This window comes from Hylobates moloch, unplaced genomic scaffold, assembly GCF_009828535.3.
Source record: "Hylobates moloch isolate HMO894 unplaced genomic scaffold, HMol_V3 SCAFFOLD_11, whole genome shotgun sequence".
NCBI classification, from domain to species: domain Eukaryota; kingdom Metazoa; phylum Chordata; class Mammalia; order Primates; family Hylobatidae; genus Hylobates; species Hylobates moloch.
Genome location: NW_026652286.1, coordinates 50,542,114 through 50,555,609, shown reverse-complemented (window position 1 = coordinate 50,555,609; position 13,496 = coordinate 50,542,114). Strand labels below are relative to the sequence as shown.

General features: G+C 41.8%; 1 protein-coding gene across 2 annotated transcripts in view; it reads left to right on the top strand.

The window, feature by feature from the left end:
• NARS2 (asparaginyl-tRNA synthetase 2, mitochondrial) overlaps positions 1-13,496 on the top strand; it is a 156,438-nt gene that overhangs the window by 119,651 nt on the left and 23,291 nt on the right. For both annotated transcript variants that reach the window (XM_032167029.1, XM_032167030.2), the window contains exons 10-11: positions 3,132-3,198; positions 6,411-6,548. In XM_032167029.1, the coding sequence (XP_032022920.1) occupies positions 3,132-3,198; positions 6,411-6,548 (205 nt within the window). The remainder of the gene's footprint in view (positions 1-3,131; positions 3,199-6,410; positions 6,549-13,496) is intronic.

The following is a 13,496-nucleotide window of genomic DNA, read 5'->3' as shown; positions in this document are numbered from 1 at the left end:
AAATGGGGAAAGGATTCCCTATTTAATAAATGGTGCTGGGAAAACTGGCTAGCCATATGTAGAAAGCTGAAACTGGATCCCTTCCTTACACCTTATACAAAAATTAATTCAAGATGGATTAAAGACTTACATGTTAGACCTAAAACCATTAAAATCCTACAAGAAAACCTAGGCAATACCATTCAGGACATAGGCGTGGGCAAGGATTTCATGTCTAAAACACCAAAAGCAATGGCAACAAAAGCCTAAATTGACAAATGGGATCTAATTAAACTAAAGAGCTTCTGCACAGCAAAAGAAACTACCATCAGAGTGAGCAGGCAACCTACAGAATGGGAGAAAAGTTTTGCAACCTACTCATCTGACAAAGGGCTAATATCCAGAATCTACAATGAACTCAAACAAATTTACAAGAAAAAAACAAACAACCCCGTCGAAGAGTGGGCGAAGGACATGAACAGACACTTCTCAAAACATGTATGCAGCCAAAAAACACATGAAAAAATGCTCATCATCACTAGCCATCAGAGAAATGCAAATCAAAACCACAGTGAGATACCATGTCATACCAGTTAGAATGGCCATCATTAAAAAGTCAGGAAACAACAGGTGCTGGAGAGGATGTGGAGAAGTAGGAACACTTTTACACTGTTGGTGGGACTGTAAACTAGTTCAACCATTGTGGAAGTCAGTGTGGTGATTCCTCAGGGATCTAGAACTAGAAATACCATTTGACCCAGCCATCCCATTACTGGGTATATACCCAAAGGACTATAAATCATGCTGCTATAAAGACGCATGCACACGTATGTTTATTGTGGCACTATTCACAATAGCAAAGAGTTGGAACCAACCCAAATGTCCAACAACGATAGACTGGATTAAGAAAATGTGGCACATATACACCATGGAATACTATGCAGCCATAAAAAATGATGAGTTCATGTCCTTTGTAGGGACATGGATGAAACTGGAAAACATCCTTCTCAGTAAGCTATCACCAAGGACAGAAAACCAAACACCGCATGTTCTCACTCATAGGTGGGAATTGAACAATGAGAACTAATGGACGCAGGAAGGGGAACATCACACTCCAGGGACTGTTGTGGGTTGGGGGGAGGGGGGAGGGACAGCATTAGGAGATATACCTAATGCTAAATGACGAGTTAATGGGTGCAGCAAACCAACATGGCACATGGATACATATGTAACAAACCTGCACATTGTGCACATGTACCCTAAAACCTGAAGTATAATAATAAAAAATAAGAAAATAAAAATAAATAAAAAAAAGAAATTACCTATTATTATTACTAGTTTTTAATTTGAATAGATTCTTAGGAAAAAACCTATCTTTCAAAACATAGCTTTAGGGGCTTTATTGTACTGTATGACAATACAACTCTTTCTGGTTAGTTGTTATGGATATGAACTTCATTTTTGCTTCAGAGAATAAGTTTGTGCTGGATAAATTATTTTTTGAGCTCAAGGTCTTTCAGAAAGTTTGTAGATTAAAAAAAAAAAAAAATCCAAAATACTGATGCAGTATTTTACCTATAGTTTACAAGCAAACTGACACTTTCATGTTACTGGTGGGTATAAATTGATATAAAAGGTGGCAATATCTTTGGCAAAACCTTTCAGAAAATATAAAAATTGCAAATTTTCATCTAATAATTCCACTTTTGCGTGTGAAAAATTAGTGTATAGTAACTATTTGTAATATTAAATAGGTATATGTAGGCATGTTTTATAATAGCAAAAGATTAGAATGTGAAATATCAGGTCACTGGTTAAACTAATTATGACACATCCACAAAATGGAATATTATGTAATACAAAAAGTGAAGAATGTCTTCATATACACACAGATCTGCAAGGTATATTACTCAGTAAAATTAGGTGTGAAAGAGTGCATATGTTATGTATGACATCTCTAAAAAAGGAAGATTGTGTATTATTTACATATCTGTATAAATAAAATCCTCTAGAGGGATATTCACAATACCATTAACAGTGATTGTGTGAAAGGAAAGGAACTAGGTGTCTCTGGAACCGCAATGGAAGGGAGATGTATACTCTTATACATCTTGATTTTTTTTTTTTTTAACTATGTAGACAAGTTACCTATTCACCTAGTTAAATTAAAACAAATACTTGCTTTGACTTACTTTAGGCGTGAGGGTGTCTCATTGAGAGAATCAGTATTTTCCTACATAGTGTTATAATGCTTAGGATATATTACCAGGCCCTTACTATGACCTGAAAGAGTCCATGTGATCTGACTTCTGACTGCCTTTCCTATGTAATTTCCTGTGCATTCTTCCTCTTGTTCAGTATGCTGTAGTCACGCTGACTGCCCTTTTTGTTCCATGAACAAGCCAAACTGTTTCTCACTTCAGGTCCTTGTACTTGCTGTTCCTTTTGCCTGGAATACTCCTCCCAAGATACTTCTATGGTTCATTTCCTTACTCGGTGCACGCTTCTGTTCAAATGTCACAAACTTAGGCCTTTCTTGACCATCATATCTAAAATGGCACCCCAAACCCCCTCTGTCTTCTTATTCTACTTTATTTTTCTTCATAGCATGAATAGCTGCCTGTTTTTTTATCTGTCTACTTTCTCCTCACCTGCATCTCTCGCTCTCTCGCTCTCTGACACGCGCACGCACGCACATTGTCTCCACGAAGTCTGAGCTTTATTTTTATCTCTAGTGCCTAGAATTGTGTGTAGCGCCTAGTAGGTGCCAAGTATATGTCTGTTGGATAAATAAATGAATTAATGGTGAATTTTAGGAAAAAGTCTTTTGCTGTTGTAGTCCCAGTATTTCATACCTTTTATTAGGGCATTGGCATATCATGGATTCAGAGAATAATCTTTACTTGCTTAAGTGACTAGCTTCACTGTGTATATTGCAAGTAGATGAGGAGTGAGGTTTTTGAATGGTTACTTGTCTTCAGGCAAATCAGACTTTCATAGGATTAGATCAGCCTTAATTCCTGATTATTCAGTATTCCCTCATGACCTCACAGTGTGATGTAGGAGTAGGCTTTTTCTGGTTTTAAAATGAACTAGTTAACAGCAGCCCCATTGTATTGACTTTTCTCTGCTTGTATCCTGTTTTCCTCCAGCATTTCTTATACTGAAGCAGTGGAGATCTTAAAGCAAGCATCCCAGAACTTCACCTTTACCCCAGAGGTAACTTGTGTGTATGTATATATATATGTGTGTGAAAATGCTTCCTTCTTGTCTTTAGCTTACTGTATTAAGAATCTTTCAAAATCATCTTAATTCTCTTATTAGCAAAATATGGCATTTGCTCATTTGTACACAGACTTAAGATTTTGTTTGATGTTTGCTCAATCTTGTTGAGATACTTAAAACGGAATTAATTTAGAATAAAAATAAATTGTATCATTTGGAATAGCAGTGACTAAAGGGTTATAAAGGAGTCTCCCATGTTTAGGAAGATGAAAATTCTAAAAAGGAAAGATAATCATAGACTTATTACTGTAGAGGCCAGGTGTTGGGGCTCATGCCTATGATTCCAGCACTTTGGGAGGCCAAGGGAGGCAGATTGCTTGAGCCCCAAAGTTCAAGACCAGCGTGAGCAACACAGCGAGACCCTGTCTCTACCCAAAAAAAAAAAAAAAAAGTGAATTTTTTAAAAAAGAATATTGCTGTAGAAGTCAACTAGTTCTGTGTTTTCCAAAATATATTCTGAATGACATTAACAGATGACCAGGCCGGGCGCAGTGGCTCACGCCTGTAATCCCAGCACTTTGGGAGGCCGAGGCAGGTGGATCATGAGGTCAGGAGATCGAGACCATCCCGGCTAACACAGTGAAACCCCGTCTCTACTAAAAATACAAAAAATTAGCTGGGTGAGGTGGCGGGCGCCTATAATCCCAGCTACTCGGGAGGCTGGGGCAGGAGAATGGCATGAACCTGGGGGGCGGAGTCTGCAGTGAGCAGAGATCGCGCCACTGCATTCCAACCTGGGTGACAGCGAGACTCCGTCTCAGAAAAAAAAAAAAAGAAAAGATGACCAACGTTAGAAGTTATATTATTAAATAAGTTTAGGCAACGTAACTAAACAGGTTTCTTTTTCTTTTTCTTTTTCTTTTTTCAGATTTAGTGCTTGCAGAAACAGGTTTGTTTTTCAGTTGAACTTTATAGAACCTTTTAGTTTGTGAGCCACTGTGGAAAACACTGGGGTTTTTTTGTTTTGTTTTGCTTTTAAAGAACTTTAAGAGGTGGAGGTCTCATTATGATGCCTGAGCTCATATTGAACTCCTGGGCTCAAGGGATCCTCCACTTCAGCCTCCCAAGTAACTGGGACTAGAGGAGCATACCTCAGTACCCAGCCAAGAATTCTTTTTTTTTTTCTCAGTACTTACCTGATAAACAAAGATTGTATAGGCCGGGTGTGGTAGTTCACACCTGTAATCCCAGCACTTTAAGAGGCCAAGGTAGGAGGATTGCTTGAGCCCAGGAGTGTAAAATTGCAGTGAGCCGTGATCGACTACAGCCCCCCGACCTAGGTGACAGAGAAAGAAAGACCTTGTCTCCAAGAACAACAAAAGAAGATTGTATATATTCAGGGTATACGACATGATGATTTGATACATGTATACATTGTGTAATAGATTATCATAATCAAATTAGTTAACACATCTGTTGCTACCCACACTGTACATTAGATCCCCAGAACTTGTTCATCTTATAACTGAAAGTGTGTACACTTGGACAAATATCACCCATTTGCCCCATTCCCAGACCCCTGACAACCACTGTACAACTCTCTCTTTCTGTGAAGGAACTCCTTTGTTTATTTTTTGTTTTATTTAATTTAATTAATTAATTATTTATTTATTAATTTTTTGAAAGACAGGATCTCTCTGTGTTGCTGAGGCTGGAGTGCAGTGGTGCAAACATGGCTCACTGCAGATTCCACCTCCTAGGCTCATATCGGTCCTCCCAACTCAGTCTCCCAACTATCTGGGACTACAGGTGCGTGCCACCAGGCCTGGCTGATTTTTTTATTTTTTGTAGAGACAGGGTATGTTGCCTTGGCTAGTCTCAGGCTTCTGTGCTCAGGCACTCCTCGGCTTCCCAAGGTGCTGGGATTAAAGGCATGAGCCACCATGCCTGGCCAGAGCTTTTTTTATTTTATTGGCAACAATATAGGTCCAGAGAGACCCCATGGTCTTATCAATGGGCATATGTATAGTGTTGGAGGCAAAACTCTTTTCCTATTCCAGTTATTTTTTCCTATAACTAAGATACTGCCAAACAAGTGGTAGTAATAAGATAATGTTAACCTTTGTGTTTAAACTATTCCTTATACTGGTTCAATACCAATGAAGTCAGATCTTTATGTATTACAAAAGTAACCTCTGCTTGTTATATTTATGATCAATTCTTTGTGTAAGTTTTCATTTCTTTGTCTCCTACCCTGGAAGCTACATGAAGTCAGGGATTATAACTATTTTTCTTACCACTATATCCAGTATATCATATGGTACCTGAAATTTGATAGGCATATTAGCATTTGCTTAATAAATATATTGAACAGAGTTAATAAATATTCATCAAAGAGCATCTCATACATGAGTTGACTCTTTTTATTTAAAAAGAAGTCACCAGCCGGGCACTGTGGCTCACACCTGTAATCCCAGCACTTTGGGAGGCCAAGGTGGGCGGATCACGAAGTCAGGAGTTCAAGACCAGCCTGGCCAACATAGTAAAACCCCCTCTCTACTAAAAATACAAAAAAAATAGCTGGGCGTGGTGGCGGGCACCTGAAGTCCCAGTTACTTGGGAGGCTGAGGCAAGAGAATCGCTTAAACCTGGGAGACAGGTTGCAGTGAGCCAAGATTGCACCACTGCACTCCAACCTGGGTGACACAGCCAGACTCCATCTAAAAAAAAAAAAAAGTCACCAAGAGAAGTCATTTAGCCAAAGATAGGCTCAATATTAGGAATATTATCTTCTATCATTTAATTTCCTGAGACTTAGGAACAATAACTGGAAGAAGCTCTAGGCACTATTAAAAACTGTGATTCTGAAGTCAGTTTTGTTTTTTTTTTATCCCCTTGTAAAGTAGACTTTGTTTTCCTGCAGGTGCTGTATTATCTGCTCCTGGGGGGTGGGGGTGGGGGAGCAATGGGGACACAGTATAGTGTTTATCTGCTGGCCTCAGCTTTCATCTTTCCAGGCCTGTAGGTGTTCTTGTTAACAAATATCTCTCTTTGGTTTAGTCAGCTGTGTAACCTTAGCAGCTAGCTCCACACATGGAGCCTCAGGAAGATGAAGCCCTTAGAATTGATGTAGGTTATTTTCAGGTGCTGAATTGTATATTTCACCTCTGTCTTCTCTTTTGGTCATTTCTTTCTTCTCATTACAGTGGGGTGCTGACCTACAGACTGAACATGAAAAGTACCTGGTGAAGCACTGTGGCAACATACCTGTCTTCGTTATTAATTATCCATTAGCACTCAAGCCTTTCTACATGAGGGATAATGAAGATGGCCCTCAGCACACAGTAAGAAGAGATACTAAATAAATTGGGGTTAGTCCTCTTGGGGTGGGTTTTTCATTTAGCCTTTGTGATCTTTTCTTAAATGTCATCTTTCACTCTTTTTATCTCTTAAAATGATAACGTTTTTCAAAGACATCTCTTAAAAATTATTCCCAAAGAAATTCCCAGTGTTCTATAAACGTACTTCCTCATTTCTGTCACAAGGTCTTCTTAGTTTAGCAGGTGCAAATCTAGGTGTTCTTTGTTTCATTTCGTTTTGTTTTGTTTTTTAATGACTGAGAGGAAGCAGCCTAGAACACTGTATAGCTATACCAAGTCTGGTTAGTCTGTGGTGAAGTACTGGTTAGGAGACTCCTAGGAGGGAAGGCATACTGGGCAAGAGATGACAGCAGTGGCACTGAGAGGTGACAGCGTGCTGGCAGCCCTCACAGCCCTCACTCGCTCTCGGCGCCTCCTCGGCCTTGGCGCCCACTTTGGCGGCACTTGAGGAGCCCTTCAGCCCACCGCTGCACTGTGGGAGCCCCTTTCTGGGCTGGCCGAGGCCGGAGCCGGCTCCCTCAGCTTGCGGGGAAGTGTGGAGGGAGAGGCGTGGGCGGGAACGAGGGCTGCGTGCAGTGCTTGCGGGCCAGCACGAGTTCCGGGTGGGCGTGGGCTTGGTGGGCGCCATCGGCCCCAGGCAGTGAGGGCTTAGCACCTGGGCCAGCAACTGCTGTGCTCAATTTCTCTCCAGGACTTGGCTGCCTTCCCGTGGGGCAGGGCTCGGGACCTGTAGCACCCCATGCCTGAGCCTCCCCACCCCTCCGTGGGCTCCTGTGCCGCCAGAGCCTCCCCAACGAGCGCCGCCCCCTGCTCCACGGTGCCCAGTCCCATTGACCACCCAACGGCTGAGGAGTGCGGGCACACAGCGCGGGACTGACAGGCAGCTCCACCTGCAGCCCCGTTGTGGGATCCACTGGGTGAAGCCAGCTGGGCTCATGAGTCTGGTGGGGACGTGGAGAACCTTTATGTCTAGCTAAGGGACTGTAAATACACCAGTTGGCACTCTGTATCTAGCTCAAGGTTTGTAAACACACCAATCAGCACCCTGTGTCTAGCTCAGGGTTTGTGAATGCACCAGTGGACACTCTGTATCTAGCTACTCTGATGGGGACTTTGTGTCTAGCTTTATGTCTACCTTTATGTCTAGCTCAGGGATTGTAAATACACCAATCGGCACTCTGTATCTAGCTCAAGGTTTGTAAACACACCAGTCAGCACCCTGTGTCTAGCTCAGGGTTTGTGAATGCACCAATCGACACTCTCTTATCTAGCTACTCTGGTGGGGACTTGGAGAACCTTTGTGTCCACACTCTGTATCTAGCTAATCTGGTGGGGACGTGGAGAACCTTTGTGTCTAGCTCAGGGATTGTAAATGCACCAATCAGTGCCCTGTCAAAACAGACCACTTGGCTCTCTGTAAAATGAACCAATCAGCAGGATGTGGGTAGGGCCAGATAAGAGAAAAAAAGGAGGCTGCCAAAGCCAGCAGTGGCAACCCGCTCCGGTCCCCTTCCACACTGTGGAATCTTTGTTCTTCCCCTCTTTGCAATAAATCTTGCTACTGCTCTCTCTTTGGGTCCACACTGCTTTTATGAGCTGTAACACTCACCGCGAAGGTCTGCAGCTTCACTCCTGAAGCCAGTGAGACCACGAGCCCACTGGGAGGAACAGACAACTCCAGATGTGCCGCCTTAAGAGCTGTAACACTCACCGCGAAGGTCTGCAGCTTCACTCCTGAGCCAGCGAGACCACGAACCTACCAGAAGGAAGAAACTCCAAACACATCCGAACATCAGAAGGAACAAACTCCAGACGCGCCGCCTTTAAGAACTATAACACTCCCCGTGGGGGTCCCGGGCTTCATTTTTGAAGTCAGTGAGACCAAGAACCCACCAATTCCGGACACAGCACAATCAGGCAAGGGAAAAGCTGGCTTGGCAGAGCGGGAGGCTTAGACTGCTTTGGTTTGGACTATCAGGTAGAAATAATGAGGGGAGGGCTATGAAGGGATCCAGGCAGTCGAGGCAGATTTTCCCTGTCTCAGCTCTTGTCTGACCGTTTCTTCTCTATCTGCCTGTCTTGTCTCTTATCCCTTTACCATTTCTTGTCCTGTGTTATTTTTTTTGCCCTTAACTATAGTTGTCTTTTTTTTTTTTTGAGATAGAATTTCACTCTTGTCACCCAGGCTGGGGTGCAGTGGCGTGATCTCAGCTCACTGCAACCTCTGCCTCCCAGGTTCAAGTGATTCTCCTGCCTCAGCCTCCCAAGTAGCTGAGATTATAGGCGTGTGCCGCCACACCAGCAGATTTTTGTATTTTTAGTAGAGACAGGGTTACACCATGTTGGCCAGGCTGGTCTTAAACTCCTGACCTCAGGTAGTCTGCCCACCTCAGCCTCCCTAAGTGTTTGGATTACAGGCGTGAGCCACTGCACCTGGCCTGCCTTTTTTGTTCTTTTGGTTTTTACAAAATTAGCTATAACATGGCCAGGTATGGTGGCCCACGTTTGTAATCCCAGCACTTTGGTAGTCCAAGGTGGGAAAATTACTTGAGACCAGGAATTCAAGACCAGCCTGTTCAACATAGGAAGACCCTATCTCAACAAAAAATAAATTAGCCAGGTGTAGTGGCGTGCACCTGTAGTCCTATCTACTCAAGAGGCTGAGGTGAGAGAATTACTCGAGCCCAGGAACTCGAGGCTTCAGTGAGCCATAATGGTGTCACTGTGCTCCAGCCTGGGTGACAGAAGGAGCCCCCATCTGAAAAACAAATAATTAAGTTTTAAAGTTGGCAATAATATAAAGTAAGAATATATTTTACTTTTCTAAATATTTATTGAATAGTTATATATGTCATATTATTAGTTGTAAAAGTCTATGAGACAGATTATATTGATTTCAAAATAGGCCCAAAAACTACACTTTACTGTCTGATGCTTTTCACTTATTTGTGGATAAATATACAAAAATGTAGATTAGGGCCCACTAGTAAACAAAATGTCCCTGTCAGGTATACAAGATTATCTGTTTGACTGTATTTCCTGTTTTTTCATTTAGTATTAATACAACTATATTAGCCACCATTTACTAGATGCTTAGGAATCAAGTACTACCATCTCATCTCTAAATCCAGAAACATCTTCGCTTAGAAGCTTGTTTCCCCATTTTACAAATGAAAAACTGGAGTGCAGAGATAGATTGCATTTCCAAAGCTACGTAGATAGTACGTAGTTAGTATTCACACCTGATTCCCCCTAGCTCTAAAGTCTGTAGTTTTAAAATATATATATTTTTTTCTAGGCTGCAGATTTGGTTTTATAAAGTCTGTGTTTTTTTCCACTTCTTCCAACTGCCTAAAAATCACAAATAATATAAAATTACTTTTTAGCCATTTATTTTACTCATCCTCACCTTTCACACAGAATCATCCAAAACTAGTGAGCAACATAATTGATTTATGATTCTTATATTCTCTTTTTTCTACCAACCCTCTAGTGTAATTGGCCCCCAGGTTGGCAGCAAAAAGGAGACATTAGGACCTAGATTATCTAGTCCTAAATAATTTAGTATTGAGCCTATATTACAAAACAGAAGACTATATCTCTTGGCTTTTTTTCATCACTCCAGCCCATCCCAATTCCAGCTCCCCCTCCAACACACACACCATGTATTTTTCTCATTTAATTTCCCTAGATTAAGCATATTTCAATCACTCAATTTTGCACTTAAGTACTCTGCTTAAGACTTTTCTTCTCTATAAAGATTTTTCTGGGTTACCCGGCTACTTTGAGCCTACCTTTTTTGGATTTTTATTAGCAAAACTGTAGCATTGTGTCTGTGTTCTGTAATCTCTTAATAAGTTTTGCTTGCTTTCTTTTCTTTTTTTTAAAAGGCAGAGTCTCGCTGTGTCTTCCAGGCTGGAGTGCAGTGGCACGATCTTGGCTCATTGCACCCTCTGTCTCCCGGGTTCAAGCAATTCTCCTGCCTCAGCCTCCTGAGTAGCTGGGACTACAGATGCATGCCACCACACCCGGCTAATTTTTTTTTTTTTTTATAGTAGAGACGGGGTTTCACAGTGTTGCCCAGGCTGATCTCAAACTGAGCTCAGGCAGTCCATCCGCCTCAGCCTCCCAAAGTGTTTGGATTACAGGCATGAAAGTTTGCTTTCTTAAACAAAACTTAACAACTTTAGGATGAGTATTGAATTTTTTTTTTTTTACCACCACAGCATCTCCCACTCATTCTGTACTCCTACTTCTTTGTAGTTTCCACCCTATCACACCGTTGAAGTAGCTGTTGTTAGGATCAGTAATGATCTTCATGTTATTAAATCCAGCAGACTTTTAAGTCTTTATTTTATTTGACCTGTCAGTGCTAATCAGACTTTTTTATTCTTATAACCGTCTCCTCCCTTGACTTCTGTGACATCACATTATCCCTGTTTTTCTCCTTCCTCAGCATTTATTCTTTCTTAGTCTCCTGTACAGATTTATCCATTTCTATCTATTCATCAGGTGTTGGAGTTCTTCAAGGCCCAGTCCTTGGTGGTTTCTGTTTTCCTCATTTTATTTCATCTGTATCTATTGCTTACTGTTTATTCTCTCAGAAGTTTTTATCTCTAATCCAGACTTCTTCTCTGAGCTCTAGACTCATATACATTCATCCCTCAGGGATTAGTTCCAGGACATCCTACCCACTAGCCCCCTTTCAGATAGCAAAATTCGAGGATACTAATGAGTCCCTTATGTAAAATGACGTAGTATGCATATAACCTATGCACATCCTCCTGTATACTTTAAATAATTTATAGGTTACTTATAATACCTAATACAATGTAAATGCTAGGTAAATAGTTGTTATACTGTATTGTTTAGGGAAATAATGGCAAGAAAAATATCTGTACATGTTAGTTACAGATACAGCCATTCATTTGTTTTTCCTGAATATTTTAAATCTGCTGTTGGTTGAATCCACAAATGCAGAACCTCTGAATACAGAGGGCTGACTCATTGACTGCCTCATTGACTGCCATTTACATATCTCAAAGGCATCTCAGACACAGCACATCCAAAATTGAACCTATGATTTCTCCTCTCCTCCCAGCAAATTTGATCTTCTTTCAATATTCTGTAATCATCTAATTGTACCTGCCAGATACCTGAGTCATCTCAGAAGTCTTCCTTTCTCATTTCCTCCATTGACTAAGTTCTGTCAGTTTTGCGCTGCTAAATATCTCTCACATCCATTCATTTCTCTTCATTTCCTCTTTTACCTTTTCAGATAAAGATACTGCCTAGACTACTTTAGTAGCCTCCTAAGTGATCTTCATATATCCATTCTTCCCTCTTCTGAATCAGTTCTCCCATTTTAGTGTGAGTTTTTGTAAAATGTAAATCCTGGCTGGGCACAGTGGCTCATGCCTGTAATCCCTGCACCTTGGGAGCCTGAGGTGCACAGATCACTTGATCCCAGGAGTTCCAGACCAGCCTGGACAACATAATGAGACTCCATCTCCATTTAAAAAAAAAAAAACAGTTAACCCAATCATGTTGTCACTCTTCTTAAAACCATTCAGTGGCCTCCCTTTGCTCCTAGGATAAAAGCCAAAATCCTTTATGTCGCCTGCAATGCCCAGTAGAATGTGGTTGTGTCTCCTTCTCTAGTCTGTTGTACTGTGGGGCTCCACTTTGTTCTCTCCTAACACCACCCTTCTTCTGTGTCTTCAGACGTGCAGTTCTTTCTCTCACCTCAGACTCTGCATATATTGTTCCTTCAATCTAGAACGGTCTTCTTCATCTAAATAATTTTACTTACTGATATTTATACTCAATCACCATTTCCTCAGAGAAGCCTTTCTTGACCCTCTAGTCTGAGTCAGAGGCCCCTGTTAGACGCTACAGTCGTACCATGTTAAGTTTCACACCCAGAGATACTAACTCTTAATCCATCATAACCTTTAACAGTTGTAATTTTACATCTATGTGCATGACTATTTAATTAATGACACTTTCCTCTGTGTCAAAAGACGTGAGGACTTCCGTATTAGTCCATTTTCACGCTGCTGATAAAGACATACCCAAGACTGGAAAGAAAAAGAGGCTTAATGGACTCACAGTTCCACATGGCTGGGGAGGCCGCACAATCATGGCAGAAAGTGAAAGGCACTTCTCACATGGCAGCAGCAAGAGAGAATGAGAGAGAAGCGAAAGCGGACACCCGTTATGAAACCATCAGATCGGCTGGGTGTGGTGGCTTACTCCTGTAATCCCATGAGAAACCCCGTTCTATAAAATACAAATTGGGTGGTGGTGACACCTGTAATCAGTATTGGAGTGAGGCAGAGAATCATTGAACGAGCCGAGATTGCACCATTGCACTCCAGCCTGGGCAACAAGAGCAAAACTCTGTCTCAAAAAAAAAAAAAACCCCACCATCAGATTGGCTGGTGCAGTGGCTCATGCTTGTAATCTCAGCACTTTGGAAGGCCAAGGCTGGTGGATCACCTGAGATCAGGAGTTTGAGACCAGCCTGACCAACAGGGTGAAACCCCGTCTCTACTAAAAATACAAAAAGTAGCCAGACATGGTGGCAGGCACCTGTAGTCCCAGCTCGGGAGGCTGAGACAGGAGAATTGCTTGAACCCAGGAGGCAGAGTTGCAGTGAACTGAGATCACACCACTGCAGTCCAGCCTGGGCAACAGAGCGAGACTCCATCTCAAAACAAACAAACAAACAAAACTCACCATCAGATCTCCTTAGACTTATTCACTACCACAAGAACAGTATGGGGAAAGTATCCCCATGATTCAGTTATCTCCCACCAGGTCCCTCCCACAACAAGTGGGAATTATGGAAGTACAATTCAAGATGAGATTTGGGTGGGGACACCCAGCCAAACCGTAGCAACTTCTTTT